The sequence below is a fragment of the Oreochromis niloticus genome, linkage group LG15 (genome assembly GCF_001858045.2).
Source record: "Oreochromis niloticus isolate F11D_XX linkage group LG15, O_niloticus_UMD_NMBU, whole genome shotgun sequence".
In the NCBI taxonomy this organism is placed as follows: domain Eukaryota; kingdom Metazoa; phylum Chordata; class Actinopteri; order Cichliformes; family Cichlidae; genus Oreochromis; species Oreochromis niloticus.
This window is the reverse complement of record NC_031980.2, coordinates 19,352,170-19,379,797: the sequence shown is the minus strand read 5'-3', so window position 1 is coordinate 19,379,797 and position 27,628 is coordinate 19,352,170. Positions and strand designations below refer to the sequence as shown.

Sequence of the window (27,628 nt, the reverse complement as noted above, 5' to 3'; positions counted from 1 at the left end):
AAAGACAAGGTGAACGCACTGTAGGATTAAAAAATAAATAAATATAGACCAGCATATTTATACAGAGCACTTGTCGCTCTCCTCCTCTCAGTCTCCTCTTCATTAGCTTCCATTCGCCTTCCTTTGTCTCTATGCACTGAGCTCTTTATTCCCTGGAGAACATCTATTCATTTGGTGGTTGGGGTGAGTACACTGTGGTTAGTGAGCCGTCTGAATAAAGGAGGCTGGCTTTAATCCCCCTTTCACTGTGGAAACAGGCGGTTTGTCTGTGATAGTGTAATCACGGAAAGAGCTCTCTGGATTACCAAATGAGCAGAAGAGGTTCGGCGGATCAGCAGACTAGAGCGCAGATGAGGCCGTGCTAGTTTGTCCTGGTCATACATAAGATCTTACGAGCATGTTAGGCACTTGAAACTTTAGACCGACCTCTGACAGATGCTTTATCCTGGTTGTTATAGTCTTTAGTTTAAAACTATTCAGGGAAGTTCAAGCAAATTCAATCTGCGATTTAGTGAGAACTGACCTGGTTCACACTAAAATATCACCAATTAATAGGATTTCCTGATTACTTCCTTTTTCCAAAATATTCATATATATGTAATAGTTTATATCTGGACTCTAAAAAGCCTGAAAGTCAATATTTGCTATGCCCAAAGCCCGAACTCTCTTAGGCAAGTTTTTTTTGTAATTTCTTTAAGCAGTCTTAAGGAATAGTTCTCCAGACTTCTTGTAGGACATTCAAAGTTTTTCTTTGGATGTTTGTTCTGTTCACTAATGGTGAGGTACAGGCCCTGAGGAGGCAGTTCAAGGCTGATAGTGTTTTCTACCCAGATATGCTTTTTGTTTGGGATCATTTTCATGCTGGTAGATGAAGCCGTTGCCAGTCAGATGCTTTCCAGGTTATATTGTGTGCTGGCTCGATCTAACGGTACTTTTCTGTGTTCATAATTCCGTCAAATTGGACAAGCTCTCTAACGTAGCAGCCCCAAACCATGACAGAGCCACCATGGCTGTTTACAGACACTCACTATTGTACTCTCCCCTGACCTTATCAGTAAGTACTGATGAAGATTTGAACCTAAAATTTCAAATTTGGATTCATTGCTCCATAAGACATGTTTCCAATTATTTTCAGTCCAGTTCTTGAGTAATCTGGCACAACTCACCTTTCCTCCTGTTCCTCTTCGTGAGTCTCTCACCATTTCTTATAAAGCTTCAGTGAACAGTAGTTCCTGTCTCAGGTCAGTGCTGGATTTTTTTCTATTGCTTTAGGTGTTTTCAGATACTGTTCATATGCTGTTGAAAGCTTTTCAGGCCTGCCACTAGTTCTTGTGGCCTTCCCTTGTAGTTATTTGTCACAAAGTACACAATACCCTTTGCGTAATAACTGCAGATGTGGAACTTATGAATGGAGGGAATTAATTATCGATTTAAGAAAGTGTGTGCATGAACTTTCAAGGCAAAACTCCACATATAGAAACAGAGGTATAGATGAGATGTTACGATTAACGCAGCACTTTCACTTTGGCCTCAAAAAGGAAGAATTCATCAGATGCTGTTGAATCCTGACAAAAACTCTAACAGAGTCATTTAGTGGCTGTGTGAAAAGCACATCAGTTCACACCTGAAAACAGTCAATTTTATTCTGAGAGGATTTTGAATAATCACTCTTCAAAGGTCTATGGACGTTAACAGGGACTTTAACACTGGGGGCTTTAACACTGGATTGAGCTGAGAAGCTGCAGAGCCCACCAAGACTAATGCTCTGTCACAGTCAACGATGGAAGCAGCATGACCCGTGTGTGTGTGTTTACGTGCAATGTGTGTGTGTTTAATCTACTAACAGCAGGAAATGAAAATAAGGAAATAAAAAGTCAGAAATTACCCATTCGTTCTCAATTTCATACTCTGTTAAAAGGAAAGATGAAGACGGCGGATGCTATTGTTGCTTTGCATTTAAAATGCACACACACACACATTCTCATTTTGATATCTTACTGAGGACATCTAACTGAAATAATGCTTTCCCTAGCCGCTTACCCTAACCCTAACCATCATAAATGAACGCCTAATCCTAACCCTCAGCCTAACCTTAACCATAACCTAATAGTAACCCTGACACTATGGGTCCTCATAAGTGATCGTTGGTCCCCACAAGTATAGTAACGTTCCAATTTTTGGTCCCCACAAAGACATCTAAACAGGTACACACACACACACATACACACACACACACACCTGAGTGTTTCAGTCCATTTGAGCTCCAGCTCCAGAGCCATCTTGTCCATCTTATGTTTTTCTTCTTCTTTGGTGGTGATGAGTTTGGCTTCATGCTGACGTTTTTGGGTCTCCAGCTCTCCCTGAGAGAAGGACACACCGACTTCAGTCTACCATCACAGTCTAAATCACATGTTACACTTAAACTCTGTGGTGTGCACATCACTTAAGGTTCTCAACAAGTTTTGACCTGTCTAGCTGAAGTTGCGGTCTGACGTGCATGCTGTCTAAATGCCAGTCATGCACACATTCACAGCACCTGCAAGCTAAAGAGCCAGCTAACAAGGGAAGCAACAAAAAGGAAAAGTTGTTGCTGAAGGCAGAATAATTTCAGCAGTGGTGTGAGACTGAGCAGCCTACGCCTTTACTGAGTGCAGAGAGAGAGACCCGTGTATTCACCATTAGACAATTTCTGTTTTCAAAGACTATGATTTGCATCATTACTATTTTGTTTTTTCTATCTTTATGAAACTTTCTACACATCTATTGCACTATCATGTTCACGCCCGTTAAACAGCCTGTGGAAAATTCTGAAAAATGTTCTTTGCTTTTACATCAACATACATTTGGTCTTATTGAATTTCTCCGCACTACCTGCTTGTTAAAGGGGTTGTCGTGAGTTGACTGTGTGGTAGCCTTTGTGTAGAACTTGTTTTCCTTAACAAACTAAGGTTTATGGGGACCAACTGTATCTGACAAGGCAGAATGGAATATATGTTCTTAATTACAGGATGTAAGTAAGCTACAAATTTTCAGGTGCCCCAGTGCACACCTTAGTGAACACCTAATTGGAAGCTTTATCTAAATTCACTTTAATCTCAATGATGGTGTCAGTGGTCAATCTGCATGCCCAAAAACAAGCTGAGTCACAGATGTTTTGGGGCATTGCATCCTCCATACTCTATGTAAAGGATAATGTGAGGTCATAGGCTAAATGAAAATATAATTTTTAGAACATATTTGGGTCATTTTCTTGGTGGCAGTAATTACGACATTGCAATTACACAATTAAAACCTGACAGATTAAAATCATCTAAATTAAAATACTAATATGCATTTTTTTAAATATATGAAGCGTATGCTTTGTAGATGTAAATTTTGTGAACTGCTCTCCGTCTTCTCATTCATATCTCAGGTTTTTCCACAACACAAGGAAGGCTAGTATGGGATGCCTGAAAAGTGACAATCAGTTATAGACTGCCTTTCACAAAGCATTGTGGGATACTAGGCAATAGTAATGCTCGCTATATATTTGGAAAGGACTACAAAATGGTTTACTACAGTGTGGAAATAAGCCCAGTTTTCAATCAGGTTTTTCCTTTTTTAAGGAGAGAATCCAGCTTCGTAGGTGGATTTTTTGCAGAACAAAAAAAAACAAAGCAATGTAGGGTGACACTGCTAACAGACAGCACAACATGTTGGCTTCTGGCAATGTCAATCCTAACATCCTAACACACCAGAAGCCATGCAAAAAATAGAAAAGGAGAAAAAAAAGAAAAAACATCACTCTGTGAAACTGCTACAACAAAATTGATGATTTTCTTTTTTTTTAAACCAGGCCACTAATTTTTAAAAAGAGACATTGTTGCAGTGTTTCAAATATATTATTTTAGCACTTTGATGAGTACAAAGAAAGGAAAATGCTATCTGGTTACATTATGCTTAGGAGAAAGACAATCTTTATGGATAAATAGCAGCACAGAAAAAACAAAAAATGTTTATTTGATTTTAGAGTGAACTGTTCTTTCACAGATAAGTTAAGGTTTGAGGTTCATCCAAAGAAGTTGATTCTGTTCATCTGGACGTAGCATTTTCATCCAAGTGACTTTTTCAGTCTCAGCTAACTGCAGTTTTCCCCAACCTTATACACAGTACATTAGCATATTGACTGAAACTAGCACCACAGAATGACTATAATATGCAAATTAATATACAAATTGTCATGACCATTGATCAACAGCTACTGATCAACAACCACTGATCAATGACCACTGATCGGTGGCGATGAGTACCATTCACAGAGAGTTGGGGAATGGCTGCAATCACAGCATTTTAAGATGGTGAAAGATGTACCCTTAGGCCCCCTCCTCGAATCAGAGATGGTCTTTGCCTTTTTACATAAATTGCCTCTTTGACTCCTCACTCAAACCACCCTGTCCAGGATGTGTACATCCTCATCATTGAAAGAGTGTAGAGTGAAAGCCTGTAGGCGTAAATAGGTGCGAGTTAGCTCTTCTGCGTTGTGCCATCCGCTTTGCCAGAGGTTGTTTGGTTTCCCCGATGTATAAATCATGGCAATCTTAACAGCGTACACTACATTACTCTGTTTGTGCTGGGGGACCCGATCCTAGGATGGGCCAATTGTTGGTGCAGCGTGTTTTGGGGTTTGAAAGCCATAGAGACGCTGTGTTGGGAGAAAATGCGTCACAACTGTTCCGATACTCCTGACAAATAAGGGATCACTAAGGGTTTTCGCTTAGGCAGCAGTTGTTTATAAGGTTGGGGAAACCTGCAGTTGGTTGAGGCTGAAGAAGTCACTCAGATGAGTGACAAAACGTTTCTCCCACTGAAAACACTACGTCCAGATGAACAGAATCAAGCTTTTGGGATTTCCTCACCTGGATGTTTGAGCATGCATCAAGACGTTTGAGGTTAAGTATGCTGTTGTAAAGTTCAGTGCCCAGGCTGATGTGTGCTTTGTTTGTCTGACCTGCAGAGCAGTCAGCAGGTTGCTGGTCTCTCTCAGTCGGGCCCGGGTAGCGTCCAGCTCCTCCAGCAGCTTGTCCTGCGCCTCCTTCAGCGTGGAGATCTGCCCCTCGGCTGTTTTAATATCATTCTCCCCCTGCTGTACTTCTTGCTGCAGCCGAGACACCTGCAGGGAGGACAGACAGACAGACAGAGTGAGGCAGAGAGAACAGACTCTGTCCACACCCTCCTCTCTGTTACACTTCAGGCTGTAGCTCAGTGTGGCACCAACCTTGAAACTACATCAGCATTTTAGGCTCAGCGAGGTGGAATTTCCATCAAAAATACATTCAATGACTGTTTCCATTTCAGATTTTTAAATGAACCAAGCCCATATACTTTTTTTGCCAACATAGCAAAATAGTTTTGCAATACATCACATATTAATTTCCCCAAATGTCTGAAGTAGTGGCTAAAAATGTTTGCATAAAGTACCCCAAAAAACAACAACAAACAGTGGCAGCAGATTTATACTGAGGAAAACTTGAAACGAAAACCATTTACTCATTCAGAGTGTTTTAATATGCAAGCAATTCAATTCATTCATAATCATTTGAGCTAAACTCATCTTTATTCTTTCTTGTTCAGCTACTTTACTACACGAGTACTAAAGTCTTGTTGTTTTACAGCAGAGCTGATCTGACCTGCTCAGGTGCAGTCAGGTTCAAAAATAATTAAAACTGAAGCTTTGGGTTTAAAGTTTTATAAAAAGAAATCTCAAACCCAATTACCTCCTCTCCTGGGCTCAGTTTGGGTTTGCAAGCTTTATTTTTCCACACACTTAATTTTTCTGTGTCCTTTAAGAGTGACGGAAGCTGTGACTCTTAGAAGCGATCCTCAGCTCATTTTTCAGGGGCTAATATGACTGAAATGTGTTTTTATTTCAGCTTAAAAACAGCAAGTATCATTTAACACTTGGGGAACACATTTTTTGAGGAGCTCAGGATTCAGATGTAGGTTTCTTAAACTTTCTGTGGTGACAAAACTGACCAGAAGTTAAAACAACTGTATAGTATATATATATATTTAAATCTAAGCTTTTACCAAAGTATGGACATACTTAAGGAAACTCCATGTGCTCAAGGACATCGCTTCATCTGATCTCAAGAACGGGCACTAAACTGATTTAAAAGGTCAAGAATAAAATTTGAACCTTACAGTTTTTTTTCTTTCCATTGAGACGCATCTGATCTGTTTTCAAAGTGTTCCTTTAACTTTTTTGAGCAGCGTATTTACCACAATATATTGTTTGCACGCTTGAACAGAAGCTTTACAAAGTCAACGTGTCGTACCTCCTCAGTGGCCGCATTGAGTTTGGACGTCAGCTCCTCCCTCAGCTCATCCAGCTGCTGCCTGAGCAGCGTCTTCTGCTCCTCCAGTGACTGACGCTCCCTCTCAAACTGCTGCTCCAGCTCCTGTGGAGACCGATCAATAACACAACACTGTCAAAAACAACAGGGAAACTTACAAAAGCCAAAGTGAGCTCAAGACCTTGGATGAAAAGTCTTTTGCGCCTGAAGATTCATAGGGGTGAACCCTTATCTGTTTCCCTCAGATAAGTGATTCATATAAAGGGGAAATGGTACATGAGTCGTGCCTGATTTAGTTGAAGGTGGAAGTTAAATTTAATCAGTATTCACAGTATTTTGCGTCTGTAAAGATTCTGAGTCATACAGGTAATGCAATATCTGAGAAAGGAGTCAGGGCAGAAATTATTCACAATTCAGATGAAATCTTGTTAAAAACAGTCACGATCAAACAGCAAGTCATTTTTCCACTAACCTACTGAGTGCCAATTAATCTAAAATTTAGCAAAAGCTGCAAAACCGAAGGCCAACATGAACAACCTTGGGCTCAATGAATAGCAGACACTTGAGAGGAATTTGAAATACAACAAAATCGGCATAACTGTGCCACCAGTCCAGTATAAGAAATGAAAAACACCAGCAAATACTTACAATTTTACATCAGGCTAATCAAAATACAGCTTTATAATGAGCCAGGAAACATTGATGTTACTGCACATGTTCTAAATACTCCCACCTAAAACTCAAAAAGTTTCAAACTGCATTGAAGCGCAAAAAGTTACTGCAATTACTTCAGTTGTAATAGTCCTGAGTGGCCTCTTCAGTGAGTGTACCAGGGTGGAAGAGGTTAGAGAAAACCTTTACAAAGGTTTTTGTTAGAATTTCCTAACTGAAAGTCAGTCTTGCAAACCACATCTAAAACAGTCTAAAAGCCAAGGCAGTCGCTCTTTCATTTAAGAGCTTCACCATAACTGTGCTATCATACCAAAGTTTTATACCAAAGGTTTAGCAGGCATAATCTTTAACATCAGGCAAAGTGATCCTAATGGGAACATTACTGTGAGTTCATGTTTACTAAATGTAATGTTAGCCTTGATGTATAGTCATAAACTCCACAAAGACCCGGTGCTGTGGACTCGACGTGTCATTGTTTGCCAGTAAGCTGATGTGGGAGGGAGAGAAACTATACACAGATTATTAAAACAGTGCATACAGGGGTGTTGCACTACACCAGTACTGAAAAAAAACCCCTAATACTTCATAACAAACATCAATGTTGTGTTTTTAAATACATACATTTGTATTTTGAGTACAAAAAAAAAAAAGGTATGGCTAAAGCACATATTAGATAAAGTTTTGTTATGTGGACATTTCTAGTTCCCAGGTCTGATTGTGAGTTCTGAATGACTGAGGTTGAGTTTTTTTGTTTGGTGTTATAGATTTTTTAAAAATTGATCTTTATGTTTTCTTGAGTATTTTGGAGTCTGTAGTACTTGTTATAATTTAGTTTTAGTTTTAGAGTTTAATTTGTTCCCTCAGTATTTCCTGTCTTATTCTCTTGTGTCAACCCACCTTTAATGTGTCTGCATTTCACCATTTAGTAACAATTTTCCCTTCCTGTTTTATTTTGATAGTCTTTTGTCTCTAGTGTCTTGTGTTTAATTTTACTTCCCCTCCTGCCTCACTACGTTTGATTATCTTCACCTGTGTTTTTTTTAATCTATATCTATATCTATATATATATGTATATGACTATCTATCTATATATTTCTCTCTATATATCTCTCTCTATATATACATACATATATATGTACTTTTTTGGACTTTTCCCATCAGCTGAAATAAAGGCTTGCTTTTTTAAAATTTAACCTGTCTCCACATGTCTACGTTTGGATTCCCTTTGCCTGTAGTTCATGACATGACATAAAGTTACATTTCTAAGAAACTACATGTCTACAGTAGAGGTTATATAGCAACACTGTAGTTGTGGATTTACTGCAGTGCTTTAAAAAAAAAAGAAGCTCTGAGGCATTAATAAGGTGACTACAATTCATCTACAGGTGTATCTGCATATCTGAACCAAATTTCAGGTCACTGCATCAAACATTTGTTGATGCATTTTACTGGTGACCAAAGAAGGAGACCTACATACATTTCCACCCACAGGCAAACAACCAGTACACTTAAAAGGGATCTGGATGTGCCGTTACGCAGCACTGGAATCATAACAGACTAAAAAGTTTCAAACCAATAAAGAGACTAACAATGACCATCAGCTCTGACAATGGCATTGCATTTGTCCAAACCTTCAGATCTGTGCAGCACTTCCTCAGTCGTGGTGCGGATCCAGAACTTGCCTCCCTCACTCTCCTTTGGTTGACATTACATTCACTGCATTCATCTATACAAATTTCTAAATATACTTCAAACATTTTCATTGTCCTTGGCAGTCAGAAGAGAAAGAGCTCTTGCAATTGTCACCACTATAAAGCTTATTATGCCTGCTGATGAATGGGGAATGGTTTCTGTTATACTGAGCGATGATTGCTACTTTCCAAGGACAATTAGAGCTCAGGGAAATTGCTATAATGTCAAATAAAATTTGCCACCGTTATTCATTACACAGGAGGATGGAGTTTGTAACGGCGTGCAAAAACACTCTGACAAGTGTGACACAGTCCCATAAAAATGAATGGGACTTTACAAAAATGTATCTGAATGGAAGAAAGAGTGAAAAATCACAGTAATTCATGTGTAATGCTTCATGAATTCTTACACTCCACTCTCTGCTTAGAGCATGGAAAGTTTCTCTGTTGTCATTCTGACAAATGTTACAATTGTTAGCTCACCTTGCATAGAAAGTGAATATTTAATGACACAAGAATGCATGTGTAAAAAAAACCTCTATAATGTGTAATTTTTTACACCAACATAACCAGTTAAAACACCACACATTGCTCCACTACTGGCTTCCCACAGCACAAAGGCTCAAATTAGTCTGACAGATGCTGCGAATCCTACAAAAAACTGAAAATATACCAAAAAGACTTCAAAACATAACCCTAAACTAGAGCTGCATCTTTCTATTTTCTGCCCGGAGCCTGCTTCTGCCCCGGACCCCTGCAGAGAAAAATGAGGGCAAAAATCAGGACACAGAATAACTCTGTAGCAGTATAAGAACTCTATTTATTTCATATGTAGTTTACTCTTTATTTATTTTTTAGTATTATAGGCCACAGTATGCAACATGAACCAAGAGATGCACCACAGCATTTATAGTCAAAGCTAGTCTGCAAGGCCCGTTCCTTGCACAGTAAATACAAACATTAAAAAACCCCAAAAAACTCACAACCCAACAAACTAAAGTAGAGTGAAGCACCATAAAACAAAACTCACATGTATGATTCCTCTTTAAGAACCGGTTAATATTAAAATGATGCGGAAGTCTGTAAGTAAGGAATTCGATTTGCTGATACCCCAAACAGAAAAGCTGTTTATCCACATCAGGATTGGCATAATGGTACATTACATTAGAAGCTCCACATGTTACTGAACCCAAAGCTCTTAGAGGAACCACAAGGTCACTGAGCAGCTTGGGAGACTGATTACGAAGGCAAGCATAAATTATTTTAAGATTAGCAAATGAAATGATAAAAATTTCACAAGTTAAATTTCTTCAGGCAGTGATGAGATCTAATGTGCGACTTGCTTGTTGTGGATGCTGCTTGCGACCAAAAAGTTACACAATCGTTTATTGAGAGTATACTGAGAAAATTATACTCACAATAATGGGGAATAAGTGAGCACACATTCACTCAGTGCCAATAAATTATGGTCTCTCCTTTTTGTGCCATTAAAAGGAGACTTCACCAACTATTCAGCTGCAAACCATAAAACAAAAACATTCAACTGAATATGGTACAATGACTCATCAGCCATCACAGTAAGGTAAGTACGACAGTCTTTCTGGCAGTTCTTACAGATGGCTGAAGAGGCCACAGTCTGGGCATAAGATGTGCTACATTTGTGCTGTGCACCAGTGTTAGAAAGGGGAGCTGGTGTGGTTGCTAGAAAGCATCTCATTATCACAGGGCATATGCAGGTTTCTACAATTTATGGGACTCTGGGGGCACACAGTCGGTGAGAGCCTGCACTGCAGGGCCGACTGGGTCGACAAGCCGGCCTGGTCGAAATAAGGAAAGGGACATCTCACCTTCCATCAAAGGCTGAAAACTTCCTGTATCTGCAGAAACAGCCGCCAATACAGAAGGATATACCCAGGAGGAAGTAAAATTCTATTTAACCAGAGGCATTCTGACCGTGTTCATGATCCAGCCTCAGTTTGCTGAATTTACAGGAAACCTAAGAATCGGATCCAACTCTTCCCAGGTATTGTTTCATTATCTTATATGAAATATGGTATATATCTGAGTTTGCTAAATGTTACAGTGTCCCTATGAAGACTTTTTCTTCATACACGTTCTTTGCTGCTTTTCACTAGAAGCTTGTCAGAGATCTCAGTAAAAGGTTTCCCCCTATTTCTGTGGATTTGTTTTTAACTTGATCCTTAAATTGTCCTTAAAACAACGTCAAAGCTCGAGGCTGCTGGTCAAGATTTACCAGACATCCTTTGTTAAAGACCTAACAAATAAACCACAGAGCAGAGGGGGGCACTTTAGCTCTAACTTTAAAAAATCCTTGGGAATTCTCACTATACTCAAGTAAGTATTAAGAAAAAAACATTGAAGTATTTCAATACTTCAAAGAAAACAAAAAACGACATCTAGATAAAAAAAACATTTTAAAGTTTTTTACTATTATTTAACTTTGAAAATCAGAGAAAATTGTGTGAGTTGGAGATTGTTTGGTGCTGAAACAGACAAAGTCAAATGGTGCAAGAAATGATAAAGAAATAAGAAATAATAAGAGAGAAAGAAATTATAAAGACATATATATATAGGTTCCATAGACTGTATATAAAAGATGGGCAGAGCTTCCAGCTCTTATAAAAGAAGCAAAGACCTGCAACTTCTTTAACTGTAAAAAGAAGTCAGACTATCTATGGCAAAATAAACTTACTTTTCACCAAATTTAACAAATCAGTAAACAGTTTATTGATAAGTTTTTGGTCTCTAATTAATGACCAAGTCTTATTTTATACAACATTATCAAAGGCCAATGAAGAAGAATTTATTTTACACTCTTCTACCACCTTATTTAAACCAAGATGGACAAAATCCTCACTCAAGATGTTAAAACAGAACAGAACTAACTAAAGGCGTGATGTCAACGTGACTGTCCATCTTTTATATATAGTCAGTGATTATGACACAGAAGGATTAATGTCATGCCAGGTAGCTTCATTTAGAGCTTGAGACAAAGGCAGAATAGATCCATTTAAATTCAAAATGCAGCCTCCTCACAGACAACTGTCATTATAATTTAAAGTGATGAAAGAATGAAGATGATGAAAGAAAAGATGATTAACTCGAAGTGATGAAACTTGGATCAGACAAAAGAATTAGGTGATGAAGATTCATTTCTTCTCATCTGTCTGCTCTGTCATTTTTGGAGAAAAGATGTAAAATTGTGAGTGAGCGAGATGCGAATGAATGCTGCTGGTCGCCCTACTCCTCCTCCTCCCCGTCACTCTTTAAATCTGAACAATTCTGCACACAGTGCTGACAGCATAATCATGAACAGGACTGAACAATGGCAAATTACTGTGCAGTTGAGAACGCAGTGGGAGGGAATAGGAAGCCATGGAAATCCCACAGCCGTGAAAATCCCACAGAGCCACAGAGGAGAAAGTCTTCGTATGGAATGCATATCTATAACTACAGAAATAATAACAGTCTTAGCATTGCTTTCACATCTGATCGGGTCTACAGTGGAATATCATTTAAAACATCCTCATTATGCAACTTTGATGCAAGAGAATACTTGATCACTTGCTTTCACATGGCTGTGTGTGACTGGAATGAAGGACTCTTGAGATTAGGCATCATCATGAGGCTATTTCGGGCTGGTGGAACTGCATGCCACGGCTGCAGTCAAATCAGTGGTAGGCTGCGATTTGGAACAGCGAAACCTTAGGCTCATTAAACTGGTCCCAAGCCCAGTTTGTAATCCTAGGAGACAATTTCACTGTTTCATATCAGATACAAATCTATTCTGTTGGTGGAGTATTCTAGGCTAGGCACAGAAAAGGATGCAACCGATGATCATCCCCTGAAATTGATCCAATATCAAATTGTATTTATTTATGCTTCAGCAACTGTTTTCATTGCACCTTTTACAACAATGACCAAGTATACCTCTATGCTGCACTCTAGCTAATATTTGTGGGTCACTTCATTAGGTGTCCCTGTTCAACTGCTCGTAAATGCAAATATCTAGTCAGCCAATCAAATGTCAGCGACTCAGTGACTTTAAACATGTAGGCACGGTCGAAGTGACCTGCTGAAGTTCAAACTGAGCATCAGAATCATGAAGGATGGTGATTCAAGTATGATTGTTGACCAGTTAGACTGATCAGAGTATTTCAGAAGCATTGGGAATTTTGCCAAAGAGTTTACAGAGTGATCAGAAAAAGAAGAAATATCCAGTGAGCGCAGTTCTCTGGGAGAAAATGCCTTGTTAATGCCACAGATCGGAAGAGGAAGTGGATCTGATAGGACGTCAAAATCAACACAAATAACCACTTTTTACAACTGAGGAATGCAGAAGAATGAACAACACAAACAACAGCAGCAGAAGACCACATAAGGTGCCGCTGCTGTCAGCTAGAAACAGGAAACTGAGGTCACAGTTCACATGGGCTCACCAAAACTGGACAACAGAAACCTTCTGGTGAGCCTTGATGTCTTAATTGTGTTATTTGCACTTCGGCATGAAAAACATGAAAGCATGGATCCACCCTGCCTTGTGCCGGTGGTTCAGGCTGGTGCTCGAGGTCTATTAGTGGGTGGGATATTATATTGAGACACTTTGGGCTCCCTAGTATCAGAAGAGCACTGTTTAAACAGCCAACCCAAGTACTGCTGCTAACCACGTACACCCCCTTATGACCACAGTGTACGCATTTTCTGATGGCCACTTCAAGCAGGATAACACACCACATCACAAAGCTTAGGTCATCTCAAACTGGATTTTTGAATGTGACAATGAATTCACTGGGCTTAAATGGCCTCCACACATATAAATTTAACAGAGCTCCCTTTGGACCTGGTGGAAGACGAGATTCACATTGTCCGTGTGCGGCTGACAAATCTGCAGGAAGTGTGTGATGCTGTCACGTCATTACGGACCAAAAGATCTGAGGAATGTTTCCAGCCTGAAGAATTAAGACAGTTCTGGGGGCAAAAGACGGTCTTTCTCTTTTTTGCATTTATTTTCTGGCCTTTTTTCTACACATTTTTGGATTCTGTTGATTTCTCACATTTTTTTGATGTTCTGTTTGAGCTCTCTAGGTCTTGCCTCTTGGGTCCTAAACTACTGCTCTACATTCCTTATATCCAAATGTGACACTATATGAATCAGGAGTTTTCTTTAAAGCACATTTACTAATGAACTGATTTTGCAGAATTCATTTCAGACAAGAGGGAAATAAGAAACTCTGTGCTTTCGAAAAAGAAACTCATGTTCTTCTTAAGAGTTAAAAAAAAAGGTAATGGGGTAAAAATATATACCATAGAATATGCAGCAGACAAGCAGTGGGTAAAAGCGTCATCTAAGAACTGTGCATGTATGTGCTTAAGGTCTGTTAGGCAGGCCACACGCTGTTCTAAGTAGCAGTAAAATATTGATGCTAGAAGTTTTAGAAACTCACATATATGCACAGACACACACACACTGTACTGGCTACCACAGCCATATCCTTGAGCCAATGCTCACATCCATCTCCTTTAACATCAAATCATTTTGCCCTAAATTTGATCACTTTACTTACTTTATACCCTCCACTTGGAGTTTTATGCGCAGTAAATGTCATCCGTGTCCTGGTAGGACTGTGAATTTAAATATATTGGTCTTGTGCTCTTTTCAATGTCAAACTTTCAAAGCTTCTAACAAGCCTAATTCCCTCATTTATTTGAAAGACGACACTCCTCCTAAAAATTAATGTTGTCCTTTAGAGAACCAAAAGTTAAAAAGTTGCTTTTTACTATGTAGCTTGAGGTTTTCTACCATGTACATGCAATGTGTTAATCTAATTAATGTCTTTTTGTTTCTGTAGCAGCGGCACGCTACAACAACTACAAGGAGCGCTAGTTTTAGCATCTCCCTGAAATAGCGCCTAACGCTTAAGACGCTCTTTGTCACCTGTGTGACTCATCAGGCAGCATGAACTGTCTGCACATGTGGCTGTCATCAGCTGCCACTTCTTATTATACTTTGTTTTCATTGAGAACCTATTTTAAATGCCTGTTCTGGATCTGGTTGCTTTGTGACATAATAAAACTGACAAAACCTTCATCGGGTTATTCACATTCCTACAAGCTCAGATTAGGAGAGCCCAGAGGTGTCCCAGATTACATTTATAGGTGATAAATATAAATGCGCACCCACGTCAGTAGGTTGCGTTTCCTCCTTTGATTTCGCCAGCTTCTTAGTCACAGTTATAGCGTCATTTGATGTATTTTAGTCTATAGACAACGAAAGAAAATGCAGATTTTTTGTTTTGTTTTGGCAGAAATCTCAACTGATGTCACATGTCGTTCCTGTGCTAGTTGGTGTACTACTTTGAATATGAGTAACAATGTGTGCGCAGTAGTATCACCCTGTGAGCCATTTTTCTCATGTTAAAGGACTTGCTTTTTGTTTGCATGCTGGTTTGTGTTTTAGCAATGACTGTCTTTCACATTGACACTGAAGTTAAAAAGACTCAAAGCCCTACCATTACCAGGTACCCAGGTACACTCAGGCAGAGGTGGAAAGTAACTCAGTACAATAATCAAGTACTATACTTGACAACACTTGACTTGACAGTACTCAGCTGTCTAATTCAAACGGTTCTTCTGCTTCACCTCAACAGTTCAATTTTTGTGCATTCGTAAGAAAATACATTTATCTATATTCATCTGTTTAGATTTTACAGTCTATTCCATGTGACTGATGGTTCCCAAACTTAGATTTTAGCATTCTATTACTCTATTATTAACTTGTAACACCTATGTAATTTGCACAAATCCTTTTAGTAGACTGTTTAAGTATTAATAAGCATTAACACAAAGCTTAGGGCAAAGTTGGTAAAAGAGCACAGAACAATGTTGTTACAGTGATTCTTCTCTGAGAGCATGCAGGTGATAACATGACAGCTCATCTCTGCCTTTAGTATTACAACAGTACAAGTCAGAAATGAAGCCGAATCAGCTGCTTGGCTGCATCACTCGGGGTCTGGGTACCTCTCACTGCTAACTCTGTTTGAGCATTATATACCGTTTTACAGGTCCGCGCAGAGCTTTGATGTTATTCTTGCAGTGGCGGGTTGTTGTTTCTTGCATGAGCGCAGCTCTCTCTTTACCTTCTTGTCACTTTTAAGTGTTTGCAAGTGTTTCACGTTTGCTTCTTTGTACATCTGCAAAGGTGACTTTCTTCTTCGCTCTTTTTAGAAAGAAGACGTAATCATCGCTCCTCAGCAGTCATAAATCACTCTAACACTTTGGTCTCATCTTCCACATGAACTGTCATCAAAGCCGCTGTTGTGCAATCCACATAAAAAGACATGCTGGAACATTTTTCCTACCCTCTCGAATCACGCAGACAATTGAGGAACTTATGTTTGATTAATAACTATAATGTAATTAGTGAATTACTCCATTACAGAGCCAGAATATCAATGATGTGTCTCATCCGGTTCGCAATCCATCACAATTCACAGGTTATTGCCAGTAAAATGACAACTGTGACCTTGAGCACACTTCGGGTGAAGACCCATTAGTTGATCACTGTCTGCAAGTTTCTGACCAATGCCCAACACTGATTACAGTATATCCATCACTTTCTGCAGATTAAATACTGTAATCTTACTTTACTTGCTTTTATATGAGGAGTAATTTCAGGTGTAATGATCCCGTCAGTGCTGTCATCCGATAGGGAAAAATGTGAAGATTTTCAGCACTATGAAAAGTGAAAACCATCAGGTTGTGAGAGCCTAACTCACCAGTCTCAATATCCAAAACAAACTTTAATCAAACCTTCATCTTTTAAGTCCCGGATTGGTAAACTGATTCGTGCGTACTAGACAATTCGAAACATTTCAGTAAACAATGCATGAACAGTCACACACTTCAGTAAGCACAAACTTCAAAATTAGGGGAAAAACTCCAAACATCAAAGCCCACTGCTCTGTCTATCATCATCTTTCTAACAGATTTCCAATTTCAAACGTTCTTCAGCCTCTCGGAGAGAATCAAATTTGCTCTTCCTCTTACACACAGGAAAAACTGCGCTCTTTGTATTCACGAGACTGACAGTCTTGTGACAACAATAAACTGAAAATGTTAGTCGGATCTTTTTCCACCGCCTGAGAGGAAGCGTTTCAAAGAGGGGCATCACCTGAAATTCAATATGAAATTAACTGAATACCGAAGCCAGTATTCAGCATTTCTTTCCATTTTTGGCATCAGCAGAGAAAAGCTCTTGAAACAGTATTTAGACCTTTGTGAAAAACATGTTACAAAGTGTCTAGGAAAACACAGCATGTATCTTCTTTTCAGCTCTTGTGGCAGTGAATAAGGAGAGTCTTTGTACAGACTGGAGAAACAGCCTTGTGATAGCTTACTTGTTAGAAATCCACACACACAACTTGCACATCATCTGTGGAGAGGTAAATGAGTATAGCTCACAGTACAGAACTATACTAATTACTGGGAATAGGAAAAACTTTCCTTTTCAACCTAGATTGTTAATAATCCCCCCCACACACACACACACACACACACACATACACACACGCAAACAAATTGCAGCCTGCTATAACTGTAGCCGGTGGTATAGAAAAACATATGCGACATAATGTGGGCTGTCTGTCATTCCACTCGTTCGCTAATGAATACGACATGAGCAGACTGGATTCTTTGACAGGGCCACATCCTTTGGCGGGGCGCAGATCCTTAGTGCAAAGAATCCGAGCAAGCCGACAGCTTGTATTTTGACTGAGTCATTCCTGATTATCTGTCTGCTCATCATTTTATAATATCAACTCTAACTACACGGTTATTTGCAGTAGGTGCCTCCCGGGTTATGATAAAGTTTTGTAACAACGTCACCACTTGTAACTGTGACTTAGATGTAGAGCAAATTTCTAACAGGGAGGCCGTTCGTCAAACAATCCAGGTGAGCAGCAAAACGGAAACAAAAAATACACAAGAACAATGGAAACACGAGAAATACTACAAAGTATAAAGTAGAAATAAAAAACTGACTTGAGGGAGTCTGTTGCTGCCTGGGTTATTAATAGCTAAGGTCCACCAGTACACTGAATCTGATCTAATTCATCAGATTTCTATCATCAGTTTTGTCATCTAGTGTACATTTTTATCCCTGTCAGGTTACCGCTGACAGGGATAAGCCGAAGAGAGCGGATGGATGGATGGAGGTTACCGCTGAATAATTACATTTCAAAATGAAATATAAAATTTTGACGACAGAAAGTATATCGTACATAAGTATCATATATTTTATGTCAAACTTTTCTTCTGTACATGATGACAACAGGGCGACATAAGCTGATTATTAATGACTGTTCTCTTTCCTCCTTATTTAAAAGATCAGCATTGACTTGTGTTCATATTCCTCAGTCGTTTGGGTTGCCATGGTGAATTGTGATATCACTGTTTTATGTGTTATAAACTACATAAAACTACACGTACTTCAGCTAGTTTGGAGGTAAATTTAATCTCAATGTTTAGCTCTCCAGACAGCAAATTTTCCATCACATACTGTAATATATAACCTACAATACTCTGCCTGCTGTGTAGCAAATGGTAGAGAGGAAATTGCTGATAAACATAGAGGGTCATTTAGGAGCTCGAGAAAAATATTTCCTTCTGCAGTTAGCAGACCACAAACAAGAGAGTGAATATTGGACAACAGTCTAAATAAATGATGAAGTTACTCTGTAAGATGTCAGATCGTATCAGACCGCTGCGGTCGAAGGTTAGAGAAGCGAGTCTGTGACTACAAGATCAATGGATCAGTCCTGGGTCATCTCTCTCGTCAACACCACTGCTCCGCTGATGCTGTTTCTACACACTCCTACACACAGCCTACAGCTGTGTGCAAGTGAAACTTTACTTAATAAATACATGTTAAATCAAGTTGGTCAAGTTAGTTTGTTAAAAATTATTTCCTGAAGACTAATCCATCCATCCATCCATGCAGACTAAAGGACACCAGCATCTTACTTACTAAACATTTTTGTATTAGATCAGGTCAGTACCTGAAGCCAACAAGTTGCTTGTCATCTTGAGCAGTTCACCATCTGCTTCTTTCACTTTATTTCTGATTGAATGCAACATTTGACAACTCTAGCTTTTCAACATGTGCAGTTCTAGGAAATCCAACAGAAATGGCAAAGTTTATAATAAAGTTGCCCAAGCCTTTACTGGACGAAGAGTGGCCCTTTTACCATACATTTTATACAGGTGTCCTATGTGTGCGTGCCACCAAGAAATGACCACAGAAGGTTTTGGTTTAACGTATTTAACCTCCCAGTGACTAGTATGCAGCTGATTAGCTCAAAACCATACAACAAGTTCACACTAGTTAGCAAGCTAATATTAGTGGGCTAAGATCCCAGACACTATAAAAGATGAACACAGCTTTTGGGGCTTAAAGTGAAGCAATGCAAAAGCACCTTAAACCTGATTCTTTGTATTGGCCAGCCAGGAACCACTGCACAAGAAAAATTGGGAAAATGGCCCTCAGCTCACTCTCCCTGTGACCTCAGTAAACATTTCCTGATATGTTTATGGGCCCAATCACTAGTTTCTAATCATCGCAAACAGCAACTGGGGCCCACTACCTTCCATTATTAACCCAATTACCTGTACTGCTGTCACTGTCAGCAGGCACCAGTAGACACTGTCACTATGATTTCCCATCACAGTAATGGCGGCTGTGCTGGGTGGTGGAGCACACAAATCAGTGATAGCAAGGCACCACGCGATGACCATGTTTTGACATATTTTTAGCTGCAAATTGTCTTGTGACTAAAATATTACCAAAGCACAAAAGTGCATAAAGTTAAAAAAAATCTAAGGCATCAGAACAAATAAAAATACTTATGCACCAAAAGTTAATTTACTGTCACATCTGGTGTCCATCAGAAATTCTTCTAAGAACAGAATGTTTACGGCTTGAGATTAGCTCCGGGCCTGATGATGCAGGATCAATTAGCATACAGCTGTTCACATTCCTCCGGCTTCGAGCAATAATCGCTGATTACTCAAGATGCGGCAATCACAAAATAAACCCCTGTTGATTTTCATTCATCGTGCCCTGTGAACCCACCATCTGATCCATCCATGTTTTAAAGCTGCAGTATACAAAAGTGTTTTTAGAAAGTGACATGAAATAAAAAAAGAACCAAAAAACCCCCAAAACAAACACATCTGATGCCACATATAAAATAAGATTGAAATGAAGTCTTTGTGTTTCTGCCCAAAATAATTACAAAGTTGAGGAGGACAAGTTTTAAAAAATAGTTCCGTCTAGAATAAGAATAAGTTTCATAGATTTCATTTTTCACTTGAAACCTGAAATGATTATGTTTTATTTAAAGCAGAGATCAGGATTTTGCAAAGCCTGATGGTTGCAGAAGTGGCACAAGTTTACTGAAGTAATCTACTTTAAAGAGTATATCCCAAAAGAAGTGTGGCATATCTTCCAGTGTGACTGTGTATATTACAGCAATAAGCCAGGATAACCGTTTATGCAACATACGCAGTACGCCTTACAAGTTACTTTTAATTACAAGATTACAAATAGCTCTTTGAAAAGTTTTATGATCATTTAACATTTATACATGAGTTTTTTCATCACCTCTTTCTTAATATGTGTCTGTCCTCCCTCATCTGTACCTCATTCTCTTCCTCCTCACCTCATCTCCTGAATTGAAAGTCTGGGCTTTAAACCCCAAAAAATGCATAAACATGCTTATTTGTTCCTGATATTGTCACAGCTACAGCCGGCAGATTAGACATGCGACCCACACAAACAACAACAACACTAAGGCCAGCTAACAGCAGCTCAGTTTTGGACAGAAATGAGCTTCACTGACTCCAGAGGCTCCACATGAACACCCAGATGACATAAACAGTAGAGTGACAGAGTTGTTTGTACCTACAGCTGCCATACTTAGGATCACGCACTTAAATTTCAGAGGGGTAAAAAACCAGAACTAGACAGCAATCAGCAATCTACTGACATCTACAGCAGTGGTGAGATTTCACAAACTGTACCTTTAACTCTACGTTATTTGGCTTGTTTTAACAAACGAAGGAAGAAAATTTGAGATGCACTGGTTTAGCCAATTCAACCCACTATTTTGTTAAAATTACTGCACCGAGGCTAGTGTGAAATTTGCTCAAGTCCCTCCTCACGGGCTACAGGCCTGAAAACAGAGGCCAGAGGCACTGCCTCTTCAACTACTTCAGTTTCAACCTGGTGGATTATGGATTTTTATTAATAATTTCAGAAATTACTACACCAGCTTTAAATGTAGTTGTTTCTTCTTTGTAGTTGGGACCTTTGTTATGATTGCATGTGTCAGATGCTTCACTTCATAATAAGGCTCTGGTCTGGAAGAAGCTTCGTCATATCAGAGGTGGACACACTGGATAATTTACAATAAAGGGCCCAGGACAGCCCTGTATGTCTGTCTGTCCTTGAAAACAATGAAAACATGTCCCTGTGTGTGTGTGTGTGTGTGTGTGTGTGTGTGTACTCACAGCCAGGAGGCGGTTCTTGTCCTTCTCGGCGTTGTTGAGAGTGGTCTCCAGGGTCACCCTGTTCTTCTTGGCGACTTCCTCCAGAGCTCGAGCTTGGCTCTCCTTCATTTGGCTGGTCTCCTCTTCGTATCGACCTCGCAGACTGTTCACGTCCTTCTCATGGGACACTTTCTCATCACGCAGGGTCTGAAAAACACAGAATGCGTGCGCACTTAAATTATGCTCAAAGGTGAGCGCTGCGATAGACGATAGACAGACACAGAGCTCGGGCTGACATTCACACCATATGCTGCATTATTCAGCCATATTGCCACCGTTTGCTTGAGAATAACCAAGGAATTAATCCTCCAGGCTGCCTCTACAGTGCTACTCTTTCTCTCCACATCACTCTCATGTGTTATTCTTTGAACAGTAAAAGTTGATAAAGCCTGGGCACAGCCTATCTGGGATTACTGATAATGGGGTTATTGATTAGGACACAATGAAGCCCATTATCAGTCTCAGAAATAAAGATAGAATCGTTTGGATTCTAGATGTCCAACAGTCTTTATCACACTGGTGTTCGGGTATTGTTTTTTTAAGTATGCTAAAGCAGTCTAGCTGATAACAGGGGAACTTAAATTTACTCATTATTTAAACAGAAGGTCTTTGAGTTCACACAGAAAGAAACAAACAGACTTTGGGATGTTTTGTAGTGAAATCCCAAGTGAAATGAACAGCTGCTGATCGAAGACTCTGACCAACACGTTTTAAACATTGTAAAAAGATCTTTAATATAGGCAGACATGTAATATTACTCAAAAAATCCAAAATCTAAGTTTCTAGCAAAATATTCACCACTGGATGAGCCACAGTGAGCGGTATCTTTGTTGTATGCAGCTAGTTAACCCCTAGTTAGGGCACAGTATTATAAATAACTTAATCCTTTAACCTAAAATTAATTTATTTGGATGTTAAAAAAACCTTTTCTGATTATTTAAACCGTTTCACTTAAATTACATGGAGGGCTTGATAATAATGTTTGGCAAAAATGTAACTCAATTAGGTACACAGAAAGTATATGTGACTCTGCAGAGGGACATCACAAAATAGTGACAAATAGTGACAAGTTTACAAACTGCACTTGTAACCAAACTCATAAGTAGTACTGTAAAATTTGCTCATGTGTATAGAAGAATCCAATAGTAATTTTAAATTTAAGAAAAAAGTGAAAATTGGTTCAAAACTAACTTCTAATGCGATCCACTGATGAGTCACAGACATGACAGATGTTTAAAAGGAGGAAAAACATTAAAAAGCCTGAAATTCCAAGTTAAAATGCTAAGCTAATGAGTATAAATGCAAAAAAAAAATGTAATGAGCATAATTTAAAGAATGATTCCAAGTTATTTAGGAGTGATTTATGTGTGGATGAAATGAGAGGATAAGCCGTAGAATAACAGAGCAAGGAGGCAGAAAATGCAGTGAAGAACAGATGTAGAAAAGATGTTGTTTAGAGAGACACAAGGAGAAAGAATGAAGTCCTGCAGAGTTAGGTTGTTGCCAGGCTCTATAAACTGTGTAACTCAGACATGAGCAGACAGGCAAGAACAAATGTCGTCTGTACCCAGCAACAGTGCACTGGGTTTGTCATTGGGAAGCTATTATAGTATGAATCAAGGCTACAGTCAAAAAACAGTGATTTTCAGGGGAAACAGACAAAGCAGACAAAAAAAATTAATATGCAAGCGGTAAAGTTTGGTTTTAATCAGGAGAGCAGCTGTTTCCTCTTTTCATGGCTTTAACAAAATTTTAATTGGCTAAACTTTGCAAAAAAAAGTCACAAGGGAACTGTAATACACATGAGCTGAGCTGACGCACACAGTGAGCGATCTGAGGGAACATATCCTATTAAAGACTATACCAAGATTATCTGACTACTAATGAGATTAGAGTTAAAATCAGCAGCTCTGTTTCCAGCTTTAATTCTCTGTTCGTTGCGTGTTTTGGATTAAAAAACTGTAGCTAAAGGTGTAGATAAAGTTTACGTGTGGGCTCTGGTTGTGGAGCTGGGTAGTTTCCTGTTTTCTTTGCACACTTACAAGAGATGCATTACCAGTAGCATCACACCAATCATCTGGTGGCAATAGCACATCGGGGCGTACTTCAGGCAGACATAAAAGGGATGGCAGGAAGGAAACTTGAAAGTAACTGATTAATGAGTGAAAAATAATTCTTTAACATAAGGTTAGATTTTGTTTTTAAATTTTAATTTGCTCAGTCTCAGGAGTCCACACAGTGAATTTCAGGTAGGCCATTAAAAGGCTTGGACAGCATTTTTACTGATGACAAGGGTATGTGTTATTTGATGGTAATTTTATTAAAATAAATAAATAAAGAGGCTAAGTGGCTGGTAATAGAAGCGAGGGATTAGCTTAGTGAACAATTAATCTTTGGCACCACAAATATATGTTTGTTAAACTAATTACAAATGTCATCAGTGTCACCGACTCACTGTTGGGTTACGCAGCCACCCGTCACTTACCCAGGGTTGCATTGTACACTGCACTGTAGCCGCGACAGCTCCCCTCCCCTCACGCTAATTGCTGTAATAGATGTAAACAAGCAGGGTGGGAGGTGGAGCAGATGACATCTAGTAAAAACTTCTGCAGTCCACCAATACTTTGATGTAGGAAATGAAGGGTTGAATGTAGCGTTTGAGTCCGGCCTGCATCATTGACTATGACAGCCTTAATTAATTTTAAATCAAACTATCAATATTTATAGCATTTTACAAAAAAATCCCATTAACTGTTTAGGAATTGCAGACATTTTTAGATACAGATCACATTTTTAGAGGTTCAAAAGTAATTGGAGGATTTACAAGCAGTTTCATAGCTTAGTTATTATTACACAACAAATGAAGCAGACATAATATCTGAAGTTGACTTAAAGTGTTGAATTTGTATTTCAAAACTTTTTGCTGTAATTTTAAATATAAGGTGTAAAGCCATGTGTACTAAAGACGTGGTTAATGAAGCGGTGTGCAAGTTTAGCGGCTAAATCAACAATGTGGTACATTCTTAAAAGGAAGAAATGCACTGGCCAACTCAGCAAGACACGCAAGACAGCTGAGGTGGATGAAGACAGAATTATTTCCATGGTTAAGAGAAATAACATCTAACCAAGCCAAGAACACCTTTGAGCAGGTAGTTGGTACCTCCATCTCATCCTATCACTAATATCTGTCACACCAACCTTCTGCATGTCCTCCTTCACTACACCTGTGAATCTTTTCTGTGGTCTCTGGCAGCTCAATATTCAAAATACTTAGCCTAATATATGCACTCTCTCTCATCTGCACATGTCCAAACCATCTCAGCCTTCCCTCTTTTGAACTTTGTCACTACCATCTTGTAAACCTTCCCTTTTAGTCTTGCTGCTATTCTTCTGTCACAACTCCTCCCTGTATGCACTTTCTTCTTCACCGCTCCTGTGCACTGTCCATTACTTTGAATGGTTGACCCCAAGTATTCCAACTCATCTACCTTCACTAACTCTACCAATTGCATGTTTACCTTTCCACCTGTCTCCCTTCCATTCACACACGTATTCTGTTTTGCTTCTACTGAGTTTCATTCCTCCTCTCTCCAGAGCATACCTCCACCTCTCCAGACTCTCTGCTTCCTACTCTCCTTACAGATCATAATTTCGTCTGTGATCATCAGCGTTCACAGAAATTCCTTCCTGACCTCAGCTGTCAACCTGTCCATCATCATCACAAACAAGTAGAGGCTCTGAGCAGATTTAATCTCACCCCAACTTGAACCCACCTGTCACTCTTACCACACACCTCACCAGTGTCTTGCTGTCCTCATAAATGTCCTGTACCTCCCCTCACATAACTTCTCTGACACCTCATCACCTTTGTCTATCTATAGTGTGTCCAGCTTCACATACAACTGACTGTAAGCCCTTTCCTTTGCCACCTCACTCTTTGATGAACACCTACCCTCCCAGTACTCCGGTGTACTTTTTTCATCTCACTGCTATCTCACTTTTCCTACCTCTTCCCTTGATACTCTCACTCTCATAACAAAATTTATATCAGTGGACATAAGAGGACCCTTGCATGGTGGTGGATGCAGAAACTACAACATTGTTGTTGGTTTATTAGAAGAAGAGACATCTGTTTTGTCATCTCATGGTATTAAAAATCATATCCTATGACATACTAATACCCTAGTGTTCTATATACTTTAATGGCAGTAAATTTACTGCTTCAGAATTAATAGCGTAATAGCTCCCCAGCCTATTTAGTGATACTAAATGCTTACATAACCGCAGAGAGCCCATTTAAGCTGGATATATTCACTCATTACAAATTAAATGTTTGCTTAAGTGTGATAAACGTAATGTGTAAAACTCTTCCTTTGTCCACTAAACTGAACTCCAGAAATACTAGGCTTCAGAAAAATGTGAATATATTAACTTCTTAAGTCATTTAGACTGACTGACCAACATAACTTCTCAGCATGACACATTTTAGTGTCCTAAAACATGTACAATTTATATCTCATTCAACCTCCCAATTTTCATTAACCCTACTGAGTATCTGGCAGATCATCAGACACTGGCAGCAACGTGAAAAAACTTTAATCTCCGATCAAAGAGCGATCATATTAGTGTGCAGTAATTGCTTAGAACCAAAGGCTGTTTTGGACAACTACCAAAAAAAACCCATCTAACAAACTGGTCAAACTGGGCAAGCCTGCTGTGTTATCATATGGCCAACAAAGCCGTAGGCGACACATCTCCACAGTGTGACACAAACAACAGGCCATGAACATCCTGAGAGGTTAATTTCTCCTTTTAGAGAGAGACAGAGGGAAAAAAACACAAAGAAATAAAAACAAACCAAAATGAGAGAGAATGGTAATAAGAGGGAACCGAAATGAAAACCAAGGAAACAATTAATCTAATGACTTTTCACACATGTTCCCTAATTAAGTCAGACCAATGAAATTATCTTTATAGTTCCGTCTCTTCGCGTTCGCTAATGTTGCTTATTTGGAACCATAATTGATCCAATCTTTGTCTTAAAAAAAACAAAGAAAGAAGAAAACATGGTCTGCATTGCCACAAAAGATGCAAATTTATATGGATTTCACTTGGAAGGAAAAGTGCCAAATATCACTACATTAACAATTAAATGTAATTATAAAAATCATCTTTGCAATGTTTACATTAAGGTAATTTTAATTTATTTTACAAATACAATACATTCACTATCATTATATTGTACAAAGTGTTTATTTTTTACAGGATTTTTCAGCAGTAAATATTCAGAGTATTTACATCTATCTTTTAAAAACACTCATGAACCTATCTCAGTCAGGACTGCTATAGCTGATTATGAATGTGTCAAATCTGATTGATTACTGTTTTTGTTTTGTTTTCGGTTTCAAGCCACTTTGCAACCCAGCTCCGTCTCAGTGTAGCAGAAAAAGTAAATTAGCTCTATATAACTTCAGTCAATTCTCCTTTCATGTTTTAACTGACTTGGTCAGTGTCTCATCTGTTGGCACCGTTTCCCTGTCTGGTCCTGCTGTTGCCCTCCTCGCCTCTGGCTTTCATATGTAAAGGGTGAAGAGGTCCCTGAACAGAGCTGCACTGCCAAATATAAATTACTGCAGATGGGAATGCTCTCTTCCCAATTTCTTGCTTCACTGCCCATTCAGCTTGTGACTGTTTTCTTTTGGCATTACATGTTATGTTCTGTTTACTCACTTTACTAAACTTTAGAGGGGAACATCCAATTACTGTGACACTCATATTCAGTGCAGCATCTTGGTCTGCTGCTCCATTGGGGGTCCTCAGACCCTATAACTGCATTTTGATCGAGGTGATATGTCCAAAGTATAACACAAACACCAGTATAATTTCTCCATTTCACTACTAAGGGTTAAAATGTCACTGTATTAAGAAAATTCTTTTAACACAGGACCTTTGTAAGTTTACCTGAAATGAAAAGTTCTTTTCAGACAGTTATGAGGAGACAGAAATGGGTTCAACATTATTTATAACCAGCTCAAAGCTGGTTATAACCAAATAGAGATTTTGGCTTTAGATTAGAGGGAGTGTAAAACTGGTTGAGTAACAGTTACCCTTAACCAGTTGTGGCAAATGGCTGACCCTCCCTGAGCCTGGTTCTGCTGGAGGCCTCTTCCTCTTAAAAGGGCGTTTTTCATTCCCATTGTTGACAAGTGTTTCCTCATAGAAGGTCGTCTGATTGTTGGTTTTTCTGTATTGTTATAGGAGATATTACACTATAAAGAGCTTTGAGGCAACTGTTGTTGTGACTTC

The 27,628-nt window shown here is 39.0% G+C and overlaps 1 protein-coding gene across 3 annotated transcripts in view; it reads right to left on the bottom strand.

Annotated features, from left to right (window-relative positions):
• Positions 1–27,628, bottom strand: part of fam184ab (family with sequence similarity 184 member Ab) — a 193,518-nt gene that overhangs the window by 73,562 nt on the left and 92,328 nt on the right. For all 3 annotated transcript variants that reach the window (XM_019346150.2, XM_019346152.2, XM_019346153.2), the window contains exons 9-12: positions 21,284–21,469; positions 6,315–6,437; positions 4,988–5,149; positions 2,239–2,360 (exon numbers count right to left, since the gene is read on the bottom strand). In XM_019346150.2, coding sequence (XP_019201695.1) covers positions 2,239–2,360; positions 4,988–5,149; positions 6,315–6,437; positions 21,284–21,469 — 593 coding nt within the window. The remainder of the gene's footprint in view (positions 1–2,238; positions 2,361–4,987; positions 5,150–6,314; positions 6,438–21,283; positions 21,470–27,628) is intronic.